A 15,521-nucleotide genomic window follows, 5' to 3' on the forward strand; every position below is an offset into this window, starting at 1 on the left:
TTTATCCCCTCTTCTTAAAGCAGAAACTGTTTCATATTTTCTAGTCATATGGCACCATCCCCAGCTTTGTAGCTTTATGAAGAAGCTGTTTTACATAACAAGTTTTTCATAATTCAGTCACAGAAATTATCTGATCCCCATCCAAATGTAGTGCATTGATCCTTGATTGTATCTCTGCCTCCCTTTCCATACCTTATTCTCATTAGTCAGAAATCTCAAACTTACTGTTCTCTATCAAAAGACAGACTTTGGATCTTACTTATATTTTTAAAAATCTGTTTAAACCTCTTTTGCAGTTTATATAAATCCCTTATTTTACCTCTCTTTCTGTACTTTGTCTGAAAAAAAGCTACTGTTATTTTAATTTTCTTTGCAAAGACTGACTCAACCTTTTTGTAGTTCATATTTTGTCCTTGTATCTTCTGACGGGGAAGATGCAGGTAAATTTGATGAACAGACCTTTCTGCCAACACTATGATTTTTTTCTAATACCTCATTTCCTGATTTGTATTTGAAGATTTTTCTTTAAAAGTCCTACTTCCTTGTTAGGTTCTGACATTAATTGCCTTTCAGCAATGATGAGGCAGGAAATCTTCTTTGAGTTCTCAGTATTAGGTCTTGTCTTAGCCACTCCATACTCACCAGAAGAATTTCGCAAATAAAATCATAGGATTATAGAATGGTTTAGGTTGGAAGGGACCTTAAAGATCATCTGGTTCCAACCCCCCTGCCATGGGTAGGGACACTTCCACTAGACCAAATTGTTCAAAGCCCCATCCAACCTGGCCTTGAACGCTTCCAGGGATGGGGAATCCACAACTTCCCTGGGCAACATGTTCCAGTGCCTCACCACCCTCAGAGTGAAAAATTTCTTCTTAATATCTGTTCTACCCTCTTCCAGTTTGAAGCCATTCCTCCTCATCCTATCACTTCATGCCCTTGTAAAAAGTCCCTCTCCAGCTTTCTTGTAGGTGCCCTTCAGATGCTGGAAGGCCGCTATAAGTCTCCCCGGGGCCTTCTCTTCTCCAGGCTGAACAACCCCAACTCTCTTAGCCTGTCCTCACAGGAGAGGTGCTCCAGCCCTCTGATCATCTTCGTGGCCCTCCTCTGGACCCACTCCAACAGGTCCATGTCTTTCTTGTGCTGGGGGCTCCAGAGCTGGACGCAGTACTCCAGGTGGGGTCTCACCAGAGTAGAGCAGAGGGGCAGAATCACCTCCCTCGACCTGCTGGCCACACATATTTGTTCTGCAACCAAACAAAGGCCTAAGCATCAGATAAACAAATCAGTTCAACTACAGTAAACGAGGACTTTTTCCTTCCTAAGTGGGGACAAGATCTGCATTACTCTTGCCTAATTGTGTCTTCTCAGAGCAGCCCATTGCTGTGTAAAGCACCTGGGGAAAAAAACCCCACAAAAGTATATGCTTGATATGCAAGTAGACAACTCTAGAGTAAAATAACAATAGGAAAATTTTATGCTAGCGCCATTGTGTTCTGTAATGTAGATATAACAAGCAGGTTTAGTTTTCTATTCATTGAAGTACAAATTTGTAGAACATAGAACAGCCTAGGTTGGAAGAGACCTTGAAAGATCATCTAGTCCAGCCTTTTGTGGGAATGGGAACTTAGATGAGGTTATCTGGCACCCTGTCCAGTCACTTCTTGAAAACTTCCAGTGAAGGGGATTCCACTACATCCCTAGGGTGCTTGTTCCAGTGAATGATTATTCTCACCATAAAAAAATTCTTTCTTATATTGAAACCTCTTCAGGTGCAACTTGTACCCATTTGCCCCTTGTCCTGTCTGTGTGGCTCCTTGTGAAAAGAGACCCTCTGTCCTCTTTGTATCTGCCCTTTAAGTACTAGAAAATTGTGATGTGGTCTTCCCTGAGCCTTCTCTTCTCCAGGGAGAAAAGACTTAGCTCCTTCAGTCTTTCCTTATAGGGCAGATTCTCCAGCTCTTAGATCATCTTCATGGCCCTCCTTTCAACCTTCTCCAGTTTGTCCACATCTTTCTTGAATTGTTGGGACCAGAATCGGACACAGTACTCCAGGTGCAGCCTGGCAAGTGCTGAGTAGAGTGGGATGATCATGTCTCTGTCTCTGCAAGTAGAGATGGATGCAGCCCAGGATCTGTTTTGCAGCACACTGCTGACCCATGTTCATCTTGTCTACCAGGACCCCCAGCTCCCTTTCAGCAAGGCTGCTCCCTAGCCACACAGATCCTAGCCTGTACTGGGCTTTTTGGGTATGTTGTCTCAGGTGCAGGACTTTGCACTAGTCTTTGTTAACCTTCATACTGTTCTTGCTAGCCCACTCTTCCGCCCTGTCCAGGTCTGTCCGTAAAATGGCTCTCCCTTCTGACGTGTCCACCTCACCACCCAGTTTAGTGTCATCAGCAAACTTGGTAAGGGTGCTTTCAATCCCATTATCCAGGTTATTTTTGAAGATGTTGAACAGTGTGGGGCTCAGTATCAATCCCTGGGGGACCCCACTTGTGACAGGTGGCCAGCCCGAGTAAAAAACATTGATCACTACCCTCTGAGTGCAACCAGTTAGCCCATTTCCTACTCATCTCACAAACTACCCATCCAGTCTGTAACCTACCAGTTTGTCTAGGAGGAAGCTGTGGTAAACTGTCAAATGCTTTGCTGAAGATGGGTGTGACATTTGCCCTCTTCCAGTCGTCAGGGATATGCCCTGATCTCCATGACTTTTCAAAGATTATAGACAGTGGCTTTGTAACAATGCCAGCCACTTCTCTTTGCACCATAGGGGGGTTTGTTTCATAGAAATTGTTTCATAGAAATCTTTTTTCCAATGGGAAGTATATCAACAGTTGTCATGGAGAAGGTAGAATCTCCATCACTACCATTCTTTTAAAAATCAGTTATTCAGACACTTCTCTTGTCCTTTCAACCTGAATTATGAATGGTAGAAGATTATAGTTAATCCTGCTCTGCGGCAAAGGGGAATGGATAGATTAGCTCTTGAAGTCTTTTCCCAGCCCTGTGATTCTGTGTGTGAAATCTGCATTTATGCTTGTGTTAGTGAGTGCATCTGCTTTGCGTTATTTATACTTGCCAGCAATACTGACCTAGTAGGGTAATCCAACAGTGGCACAACTATGTAGTACTTCTGTTGTTCCAGGAGGGATTTCCAAAGAAGAGGAAGCAATAAAAGGGAGCTTCACCTGTGAGACAGCAGCAGATTGAACCTTTTGGAGGAATCTTTTGCACTTATCATGTATTAAAACTGATTTCCAAATATTCAGATTTCCAATATGGATATTCCAAATATCCAGTGATACAAATTGTAGCTCAAGTTTTTTTACTTATTTTAGTGCTTGGTGTTAGCTTACCTATAACTAATATACATTCTAATAATGTTTCTCTTTTTTACTTTTGTGTGTAGGAGACTGTGGTAAATATAGAGGAGGCTGGTGAATTTGCAAAAAATATTGCCTACTAGCGGAAAACAATATTTGAAAATTTACCACTTGTTCTTTTTGTATTTCAGGTATTGGTGGCAATCTAGTAGCTATTCAAGCTAGCAGAATTTCTACCTACCTCCATTTACATAGCATTCCTGGAGAACTGCCAGAAGAAGCCAAGGGTTGCTATTATCCGTGCAGAACCTATTATGGTACAGGTGTGTATTAGTCAGTTAATTGTTAAAATAACTGTCTCATGTCTCCTCTTCCCCCCCCCCGGGTGGTTTCCTTTGCCTGCAGCTGTTTACCTGTGAGAATCACAAGGAAACCCCTGCAGGAGGTGATGCACGGAGAGGAACACAGGGAAAGGTGTAACTCTGTCAAGGGTCAAAGATAGGGACTGATGAGACAGGACTTTATGATACACACTCAGAAGGATTTCAACCTTCATCATTCCTTAGCTTGTTTACCTGCTCCAAATCTTTCTCATTTAACTCCAGAAGTTCAAACCAATCTCCTCTTACTTTAAATCTAACATTATTACTAAGCCAAGTCCCTGCTTTCCATTTCCCATTTGCCATTTTCTTTCTAGGTTTTTGCTTCACAGTTTGTTCTTCCCCTGTATTGCCTCTTTCCCAGTAATGTAGTAACTGTGATGAAATGTGATGTGTCAACAGCATGTATTACACTTTCATATGTATTAAATGAATTGGAACAGATGAGAAAATGAGAAATGTGGGATTACTTTTTAGAAATACAGGGTACTTTTAAGGATGTCTTGAATATGGTGTCCAAAACATCCTCTTTCCTAGGAAGGTGCTAGCAGGTTACTGAAGCTTCAAAAAAGCAGATGGTATTACATGAGTAGAGAATGAAAGCAGACAGGTTGCACCCTCTTCTGGAAGGGTCCTGCTTAATTTTTCTGACACTAAAAGTGGCTTTTTTCCCCCATGTGAAAATCCTCAAGATTTTAGCAGAAAATAATACTGGCTGTTCCACAATAGTCAATCCTGTGGAATTCCAAAAATGCTTTTCATATTAATAAAAAGCTGATGTAGTAATTGAAGAGCTGAACTGAATTTTGGATTATTTTTTTTTTTATTGTAGGAGTAAATAACAAATCAGCCCAAGTTCTGCTTCTTTTGGTGATTCCTGGACACCTGATTTTCTTGTACACTATCCACTTAATGAAAAGCGGCCACACTTCCTTAACTCCTATCTTTATAGCAGTATATTTGTTTGCAGCTCTGCTACAGGTAAGAACAAATACAAATTGAAAATGCTTGTATAAAATCAAGTTCTTGAAGAAAATTATGTTTTATCTTGTTTCTGAAATCTCATGAATAATACAAGAAGGTATGTGTTAATACAGGCTTTCAGTGCAGTTTTGAAGTAACTAATTATCTCCACATGTATATAGCTTACACAGGTGTATCTATATTGTGAATGGTTCTCTGAAGACGCTTGACTGTGTTATTCCCCAGTCATGCATCTTGTGCTTTCTCTTTCATGTGCTTCTTTGAACCATTGCATCTAAAATCCCCATCATTTTAATCATCTAGAGGGGAAATGGAGACAAGGAAAATGAATAGATCAAGGAAAACTCTCAAAGAAATCTAAAGTGGTTCACATTACTATTAATTAACATAGTCAAATATGCAGTAGATGAGAATGATATGGCTTACTAGGTGCATTCTTAATATTTATTAAAGTCGAAATTAGTCTGACAGCAATCACTGTACAAGAAACTGTAATTGCATTAATTGTTAAACATTGTTACATTATTTTGGCTGGTTTTACCTAGTGGCCTGTTCACACCCAGCAAGGGCAGTTCTTGAAAGATGCCTTTTGAAATAGCAATGTCTTAAGGTGAAATAATGTCACTTGGAGAAATCAGTAATACAAAATGAAATGTTTTTGTTAAATCCACAGCCATTTTTTAGCTAAAACCTGGCTGAATTGACTATAATATTTCATTGTACCTTAAAAAGAAGAATCGACTGTTCATGTTACGCAATAGAAATACAGTTGAAATATACATAAGTTAAATACACACACTGCTTCTAAAAGTGAGACCAATTTAGTTTTAAAATACAAAAAACATTATCGTCAGTCAATCCTTAATAAAAAAATATAATTTTTAATGTTCTGAATTGTCTTTCTGTGTATATCACAGCAGTATTTCAGTAAAGATAGGTTTCAAAAACTGTTAGTATTTTCATTTCATATGCAAATTCTATACTTTTTAGGTAGAATGTAACTGGTAACGTTCCAACCTTTGCAAGTGAGAATGTCATGCTAAAAGTCATAAATTACTTTTCATTTTCCTCTTACACAATATTCCTAGTTTCCAGCCTTATCACTTGTTTTATAATGTGTTTTCCTGAGGAAATGATACTATTCCTTCACTCTGTTCTGTTTGTCCTTTCTAATAACTTTTGAATCCTTTGGCCCTTTTCACTCAAGTTTTTCTAAGTATCAGCGCTCTCAGTGACACTAAGTTCCTGTAAGTTTAACAAAAACAGGCTGGGGAAAGAGTCCCTGTTAATGCCTCTGCTGAAGGTAAGACTTCAGTGTGATTTCAGCCATTATTAGACTTCAGAGATTTCACGTGGGAATCAACCTGAATTCATAAATCCTTATGAAATCCATACAGCCCTCCTGCTCACAGAACCGCAATCATAATACATTCAGGGATACAAATCTTTTCTTCAGCAGCAAAGAAGAGGGTAAGATGTCAGAAATGCAGAAGTTCAGCTGAAAACCAAGTTAAGGCATTAGGGCAGGACTTTCAAATCACCCAGTAATTCAGACCCAGAATATACACATGTAAAGCTTTTTGTATAAATTCAAGGTCTGATTAGAGTATTCAGTTTTGCAGTCATGCATCTCCATTGCAGTCCATAAGGTCATGCCTGATTTTCTCAATTTTTCGCCTATAAAGCAAACATATAGCTTTTTTTCTTTTTTTTACCGCTTCCTTTTATAGATGAATTTTTCCTCTTTAGCCATAAGAGACAGTTTGAGATGTATTTACTTTGAAACTGTGTAACAGTATTGCACACTGTAGCTTCTCATGGGTCTTGACAGATTTATGATTTGGAACCCTCTTTTTTTTAACACCTTCTGAAAATATTTAATACTTTTCCCCATTTTAATTATTCTGGTATTTTCCTAGTGGTGATTATTGTAGATTTGCATACCTCTAATTCGAGCAGATTTAAATTTTTCAGACACGATTCTTGATTTAACCCTTAAATACTGAACATATTTTATTTACCTGTCGGTCTGAAGCACTTCCCTTATGCAGTTGCGTGCTTTTAAGTTTCTCCTTGCTCAAGGAAAGCACTTAAATATTTGTACTCATTCCTCTTCCCCCTTTTCAGTGACATCATCTATGCACCTGGTTATAGCAAAGAACAGTTTTCAAGCTGCTGTTTCTTTTGGCATAAGCCAACATCTACTGATCTCATTTTTCCAGAATTCTTTTCTGTTTTGTCCTCCTAATGAGAGCTTTTCCTGTTCTGCTGTAAAACTGAAAAAAACTTACAGCTAATTATTGTAATTTCAATTATCAACAAAACGAATCCATTGTCAGTCTTTTGAGCAGAGAGATATCTGCATTCTAGGCCTTTTTTATAATACATTGGACTTTGCATTTATTTTCGCTTTGCATGGAAGGCATATGAAAATGGATGTCAAAAATCACAAGCCTGCTTGCAGGCTATATCTTCTATGTTTGCAGTGGTAGGTGATAATTTAACAGAACATAGTGATTCCCAAAGGTAAGAGTTAATTATAGGCAGTCCTGTGTTTGAGGAGGTTTGATATCAGTACTTTGCCCTTTTCAGTTCCTTATTTATATTGAGCTGGGGGGCCGAAAGGGTAGCTGAATAATGATTATGGCAATATACCACCTATTTACATTTTTCCCCCACTATGTTAAAAAATTAATGCTAAATTAAAAAACAACAACAGCAACAAAGTGAATTTTCTGTCTTTAAAATTCAAGTGAATATTGTAAGATGTTAAATTATTTAATGACATATTTTACAGTGGACTCAAATATATTGTTAATTAACTTCAAGATCTGTTTATTATCTCTGATTGTCCAGCTTTGACTATGTTTAAAATGGAGAGGAAGGGGTTAGGGAAATGGCAAATGTAGAACTGGAATATTATAGTAAGGTGAAGAAAATCAAGGAAATATTAACACAAAAATTTTAATTATGACTATTATATTCCTCTCTTTCTCTGCCATTTTATGCTATTGCACATTATCTTTACAGTAAATTTGTAACATACATATGAATGCTATTTGGCATTTTAACAAGATTTTTTCAGATTGCCTGTAAACATCAATATTCTTCTTCCCAAAGTGACAACATGGAATTTATTTCCATTGCAAGATCTATACAGTATTACTGAAGTTCCAGTCAGAGGGTTGATTTCATTTTCATCCAATTCTGATACTTCCATGGTTTGAATATTTTTTTTCACTACCCATGCCTACCAGCTTTTTTCCTCTCTTCTCCCTACCTGTTCTTAGATATTCTTTCCCCAGCATGTCATTTAATTGAAAAATTTATGGGAAATAAGCGGCAAGCAAATGTGCATTATTGAAAAGCAGTATATTGATTTTAAATGTGTTTTGGATTTGGTGAGTGACCTCTATTTGAAAGAACTACTCTTTTCTTGAAAATTTTACAAAAAAGAGTCACACACAAGCACATACCAGTATGCTACATGCAGTTACAATTTGGCGTTTGACCAACAAAGACAATGTTTGTTGAAAACCAGTCCTGCTCTTATACCTCACAAAGGCAGAAGTATTTTTTAACTGTATGAGGCTATGCACTGAGCAAAGTTTCATCCTCTGTCTCGTCAACCTGCAGCAGAGTGAGAGCAGCCCTGGAACTGTGAAGAAGTCCGTCCTGGCACAGGGCTCTGAGCATTCAAAGGCGGCCTCTGTTCTGCAAGTTCTCACTGAGCCAGTAAAACGGCCTCTAAGGAATTTTCACACCTCCTAACCAAGTCTGAGCACACAGTTAAGTTAAAGACTCGGGGAATAAACAAACAATAGGAGATTCCCAGCTATTTGCTATTACCAAGCAAACAAGTAATTCCAAAAGGCAGTCCTCCTTATCTGATGAAGGTCAGATGTCTACTGCTGTAAAGCAATTTTTGCAGTGCTTCAGGCTGTTTGGGGTAATAGAAAACCAAGAATTCAGCAGTGTTCATAATGACGTCCTGCTCACGTGTAAAAAGTCTTGGATTTCTCACTAGTGTGAGGATTCTAATGATGACATGGGCCTCTTCAATGTGGAAAAATAACTCATGGGGTATACTCTATAGAGAAATAAGGAAGGTTGTGTTTATAGAGAAAATATTGATGCATTTTAAATAGTGCTTTTTCGAATAAGAAAGGTTACTTCTGAAATGTAGTGATGTAACTGCTAAAGAGACTACATGATTCAAGGAAATACAGAAACTAAGGTCCAAACCTGGACAGTTCTTCATGTTCGGTGCTTTCTTATTGCAGCATGAGAAGCAGACTTGCCGGATCCATTGGGACCTGAATGTGGGTATCACCTGCCTCTTCACTTCCAGGCATGTTGCTGTCTGTGGTAGAAGCCTGGCTTCTACCAAGTCGTTAGCAGGGATATATCATTTTTGCTTCCAGAAGGCTGAGCTCCAAGTCCTTATGTATGTAGCATGACTCACAGGGTTGTGCTACAGCTATTGCAGGTTGAGCACATCCAAACACTTAATGGTCTGGTTGCGCTTCTCATTCAGACAGCTGACAAACAGCCTGAAATTAGGACTGCCTTGGTCAAACCAGGGTGTCTGGCAAAGCTACAAAGAAATCAAGAAGACAGTCCGAGGAATTTGGATTCAAACTGTGAAATAAAAAAAGTTCCCTCCCACAAAATTACATCAATATAATCAAATTGATTTAGAAACAACTTCGGTTAAAATGGTATCCTCCTTTTTATGTAGTTGAGGTTTTAGTTGTACATAAATGTATGCTATGCTGTCTGGGTACTTGGGTACCGTAGTGCAGCTACACTTAGCTACAACACGAACAACAACAGCGTGAAAAAACTCGCTGTTCAGTGGTTTCTTTGCAGCCAGGCGTTGAAGGAAATCTCTGTATGTTTGGAGGAAAGAGTGACTTGTTTCCCCTGGACATGACACACACCAGATATGCTACCTGAGAAGATACTGGGAAAAGATTTCTTTTGAAAAATATATGTAAAACCTACTCTGAGACTTCACTTGACTACAGAAGTCTATCTAGCTGTAGACAATGGAAATTCAGCAAGTAAGTTCAGTGTAGATCTATTACGAGTGCTTTACAGTTACTGCTTAGCTTCACATGAAAACATCAAAAGCCATTTAAAATCTGAGAAATGTCATATATAATTTAAAAATTAACTTAATGGAGAGTCAAAACCATGAGAGGACCTATACCATAAATCTGGTGAGAATGATGTCAGAGTCAGGACACTCAGTTTTTAGAGATAGTTTTTAAAAAAAATGAACTTACCTTTGAATTTCTGGATTTATAAGAGTGCTTATGCAGTAATTTTACCAGACCTTGTCATGGTTAGATTATAGGTGTATTTTGAGTCAGTATAAGTTTGAGAGTAAAGCAGAATTAAAATACATTTGAAAAGACGTTACAACAGTTTATTTGCATCTGTGTTTCTTGTCTAAAGTAACAGAATGAAACTTTTTTCTAATGCACCTTCACATGGAAACAGTTTAAGGTGAAAAAGCAGTACTAGTAACATGCAGGAGATCCTATTCATCAAAGGCATGCTAAATAGACTGCTAAAAGGTCTTGGTTCTACATACTAAACTTAGAGTAATCTTTTGATAATGCCTGTGTGAAAAAACGTGCAAATATATAACCTAAACTTTCTCATTCCAGTCTGGTGTTGGAATTCAATAATCACATTGACCAATGTATAAACTAATATAAACATGAAAGATTCAAACCTGTTTTACAAATATTATGCATTTGAATGTTATACTTTTTATCACTGTAAATTTGACGTGAATTCACTGATGAAATATGGTCATCCCAGAAGAAAGAAACAATAAAAACATTAGAGCATCCTGCAACATATCAACTAGGCTATAGGAGGCTTAGACAGTATTAAGAATGTTTGAAGGGAGTTACGCATTTTTATTTTAAATAATAGTTTCATTCTTTTCCTATCTCGGAAAACATGAGGAATTAATTACATGAGAAAATGTAGGTAGCTTTCAGGGGTCTTTACTACATTCAAAACCTAAAATAACTTTTCTTAGCTAAACTTGTTATTTGTATCTAAAGATGTGCAATGAATGGAAGTAAATTTTGTGCCCAATAACAAAGGAGAAAACCTGCTTTGTAGTGTATAAAGGTCCCATTTCTATTCTTGCAATCATAAGATTTGAGCTTTAACTAGTGAGGCTCACTCTTATTGCAGCATTCATATTCAATTTCAGCTTCAATCTGATTTTCATAATTTGAATCAGAAAGTTCAATGTTAAGAATTACTCTCTATTTCTGTCCTTTGTTGTACAAAATGGTATATGTCCTTATACTCCTTATTTTCAGATTCTTCATCATTAGGGTTTGATAAAGACTTCACTCTTGATCTTTCCCTCGCTTGGTTCCTCTCTCCCCCTTTCTCATTCTTATGGCTATATTGTGTCTTATGAGGACCTCTTTTGACAATGATGTGACTGATAAGTCTTTTTACAAATGCACATTTACAAATAGAAAATATCAGTCATTATTGGGATACTTATTTCATATTTTGACAGTCTAAAACTGATGATGTCTTTAGTTTCGTTTTCCTCAATTTTGATTGTAATTTTTTCCAGAAGAGTAATAACTTAGCATGATCTTCCTTTTAAAATATCAAAAGATCTGGAGTGTTGCCTGTATTTTTACAATCCTTGCTCTGGGCTTTTTTTTTTTTTCTTGATCAGTGATGATGGAGTGTCTCCCTTTTCTTAGATTTTTTAATGTATATTGATATTTAGTTATTTTTTTACCCTTCCTAAACCTCAAGGTTATTTAATTCTTCAGTCTGGAAGGATTCCTAGGGCTCTGTTTCATAATTCTACTACTACTCATCTCTTTTTTGCAAAAAACACTTCATTGTTCTCTTCCTCTCTCTATTATATAATTTTAAAAATACTAGCTTATATCTTGAATAGTTCTGCATATATTTATAAGCTTTTCTTATCACTTTTCTACAGCAATTCATGTTAACAGATCATTTTTGTACTATCTTATTAGGCTTTTCTGTAATGTTGATCCCTTTATTTTTCCCTCAAACCCAGCTGGTTTTCAATTTGAAGTATGAAGGCTTTCTTCTTCATAGAACGAGTGCAGAGTAGAAGTACACAGTATTTGTATTGCTATTCCATCTGTGTGATTTTGCTGAAATAAGTATAGGTCACTGATAAATCCCAGAAAATGGGAAGTGTTGTGCCCCTTAAAGTAACAAGTCTTGTAATGTCTTTTGCATTATTTTTCTCTTCTTTTTACCTCTGACAGATCTTTGTGAGTGATTTTTCTCACCACTTGAAATTCAAGGACTGTCTTACTTTCGAAAATTAGCAAACTCACAGTAGGGCTTTTGCTTACCTTTTTTTCAAGAATAAAAGTTGATTGATGACTTTAATCACTCCCTTTTAACTTTGATAAGAAGTAAAATCTCATTAAAGATTTAAGTCGCATGGATCTTGCAACACCAACTACTGTGGCCAAATAAGTAACCATTTCCAATGTCGGATCTGTATAATTCTTAAATGTTCGTGAGTTTCTAGCTGTGCAAATGCATGATGTGACAGCATTATTCCTTCAACAAAATACAGGCTAGTGAACTGCAGTCTTATTCCACAGGCAGTAGGTCCCAGCTGCCATCATACGCTTTCGTAAGCATCGGTTAATATAATATGCTATAACTTTTTTCTTATTAGAGAGGCCAGGTTTGTTATAATTTGTGTTATGTGTAAATGCACCTGTAAGTTAATATGAGCTAGTTCACAAAACTTAATTTCCAAACTACCTATTTCTCACAATAGTCTAAGTCAGTTATTTTAGGGTGGAAAATATATATACAAATTAAAGGCTTTTATGTCATGATTTTTAAAAGCCAAAAGTGCATAGTGTCTTCTAAATTGAACTGTATATGCTATGTCTATTTGGTTGTGTCATATAAACGCATTATAAATTATTCTTGGAATGGTGAGGGGTCTGGAGCACAAGTCTTATGAGGAGCGGCTGAGGGAACTAGGGTTGTTCAGCCTGGAGAAAAGGAGGATGAGGGCAGACCTTATCGCTCCCTACAGCTACCTGAAAGGAGGTTATAGAGAGGTGGGGGTCGCTCTCTTCTCCCAAGCAGCAAATGACAGGATGAGAGGAAACGGCCTCAAGTTGCACCAGGGGAGGTTTAGACTGGATATTAGGAAAAATTGCTTCACTAAAAGGGTTGTCAAGTGTTGGAACAGGCTGCCCAGGGAAGTGGTGGAGTCGCCATCCCTGGAGGTATCTAAGGACATGTAGTTGTGGTGCTGAGGGACATGATTTAGTGGTGGATGTGGCAGTGCTAAGTTAACGGTTGGACTCGATGATCTTAAAGGTCTTTTCCAACCTAAACGGTTCTATGATTCTATGATCTTCTAATAGAACATGCATAACCATTGTTGAAGTGGGGCGCTACAGAGTATTCCATGCACATCCTGCAGGAGATGTTAATGTACAGTATCATTTATAAACAGGCCTCTCTTTGTCTCTGTTAGAAGAAGGAGCTGACTCAAAGAATCTGATAGTCTTCCAAAGAAAACATCTGTTTTAAATATATTTGTTTGGATTCCAGTCAGCACACCTAGGACTTGCATAATTAGCTTAGACTACAGAGTTCTCTTTTCAGAAGATATGTTTATATAAATAAGCCATGCATTTTTCATTAAGCAAATACTCCTCCCCCCCCTTTTTTTTTTTTTTTTAATTAGAAGTTCAGGCTTGTGTTTTAACATATGCTTTTGCAAAGCAAAGATCAATTGAGAAATTTTTTCAACACTTTTTTTGTATTACACTCATTTTACTGTATTTACTATTGTGGAGAAGTGTCTTGCAACCATCTTATCAGTATTTCAGTAAATAAATTACATTTATAAATAAATTATAAATACATTTACATTTATAAAGATGCTTTTGATACCAGTAATTGATCATTTACTAAGTAAAAGATGAATTTTGTACCTTTTACTACTTCTGATACTGCATATTGTTTTCAATGTACTTTAAATAAATGAATTATGGTAGTAACTGTCTTAAGTTTACCCTTCCTAAAGATTTGATTAACTAAAAATACATGTAGTTGAGTGTTTATTTCATCTTAAGCAGCTCCTTAGGAGAGACAAGAAGAAATGGAAGCTCAGTTAGTGGTCCTTTCTCCATTCATCTCGTGCCATGCCACACCACATGATTCCACTGAACCAGAATCTCTTATCGTACAGCTGTGCAACATTAAAAGAATTCTTCTCTAAAACTGGATTAATGATTATGCATACCTTTGGTATTAAGATCAAATCTCTCGATAGTTCAGACTGTCACAGTTGGGAATGAAATCTTTTGCTTCGGGACAAATTCAGCCTGGAGTAGCAATTTCATAATACATATTACAGGTGTGCCTTATTACAGAAGGGCTGAAGCTGGTATTTCAATCACAAAAGTAGCTTCTAGGCCATTTTTGCAGTTCATACAATCCAGATAAAGTGTTCTAAATCTGACCTGGTATTTTTTATGTCACATCTGATTTCAGCTCAGTTCTAGTCCTGTTGAAACAAGAGTTTTCATCTGAGGCAACATCAGTCTGTTCTGAATGATCTCGAAGCCCCGCTTATGCTCTCACTGTACAGAATGATGTCTTGTGTGAGAAATACAGTCACATATTTCACTGGAATTTTTGCCTTTTCTTGCCATTTTCAGAAGTCCTCAAGCATAGGCTCAGTGGATGCTGTCAGTGATTCAATGTGTTCTTTCTAACTGTGCAGGTGATTGAGAGAAGTTGGCCAAGTGTCCCTGTCTCTAGTTGTGAGGAGTGTTTCAAAAAGCTATTTTTTGAAAATAATTTTCAAAAGCAGCTGTATACAACAGTGCTAAGTACTAAGGAGACAATGACATTGCCTGTTGACTTCCTTTCAATATAACTTAAGTGATAATAATACAGATTTTGCTTGTTTGATGTTCCATAGGTGTTTACTCTGTTATGGATTGCTGACTGGATGGTGCACCATTTCTGGAAAAAAGGAAAAGACCCGGACAGTTTTTCTATCCCTTATCTTACTGCACTGGGAGATCTGCTTGGAACTGCCTTATTAGCTATAGGTTTTCATTTTCTGTGGCTCATTGGTGACAGAGATGGCGATGTTGGAGACTAATTATTCCAAGGGATGCAATGACTTTTCCTGGAATATTGACAAGACCATTTATTCCACTCGAAGGTCCTCAAAGTGATTGTTCCATTTGGTATAAGTAAATGAAGTTGGCACAGGTATAAAACAGCCTTAATGATTTTAGTTTGATTTGTTTTTTTAAAAAATAGGACGGAACTAGGAGGATACTTGAGACCTTTACTCCGAAACTAGGGTGGATTGCTGCTAGTTGAAAACATCTGAGTAGACTCAATGAGGATCAATCCTTTACCAAGTTTTAAATTTTGTAAAGATCTGGTCTTTTAAATGAACAGCTCCTTACCTGTATTGCAAATCTGAACAATCTCTAATTGTTCATTCACTGGTGATGAAGAAGAGGGTAAGACCAGTCAGTGGCTTGCCTTGTCTTTTCCCCCCAGGAAAAAAGTGGGCATATATTTTCATTTTACCACAGAAGTGGTTAGTAGACCTCAGATGAATTCAGTTTCACAGACATTACCTGATTAGTTGATATGTTCTTAACTTGCAATTTCAGTGCTGTAGTGCTCTGACCATTGCAGACTTGATATTAATAATAACTGTTATGGTGCTTTGAACCCTGATTGTCTAAACATTTGTCACTTTATTTTATGTATACTA

At 37.2% G+C, this 15,521-nt stretch overlaps 1 protein-coding gene across 1 annotated transcript in view; it reads left to right on the plus strand.

The window, feature by feature from the left end:
- SLC41A2 (solute carrier family 41 member 2) overlaps nt 1-14,944 on the plus strand; it is a gene marked incomplete at its 5' end in the record, with an annotated part of 57,781 nt that extends 42,837 nt beyond the window's left edge. Inside the window, 3 exons of the mRNA XM_082486999.1 lie at nt 3,521-3,652; nt 4,542-4,690; nt 14,703-14,944. Coding sequence (XP_082343125.1) covers nt 3,521-3,652; nt 4,542-4,690; nt 14,703-14,888 — 467 coding nt within the window. The 3' untranslated portion in view covers nt 14,889-14,944. The remainder of the gene's footprint in view (nt 1-3,520; nt 3,653-4,541; nt 4,691-14,702) is intronic.
- Nucleotides 14,945-15,521: the final 577 nt, after the last annotated feature.

This window comes from Vanellus vanellus, assembly GCF_965231255.1.
Source record: "Vanellus vanellus genome assembly, chromosome: 1".
Taxonomy (NCBI): domain Eukaryota; kingdom Metazoa; phylum Chordata; class Aves; order Charadriiformes; family Charadriidae; genus Vanellus; species Vanellus vanellus.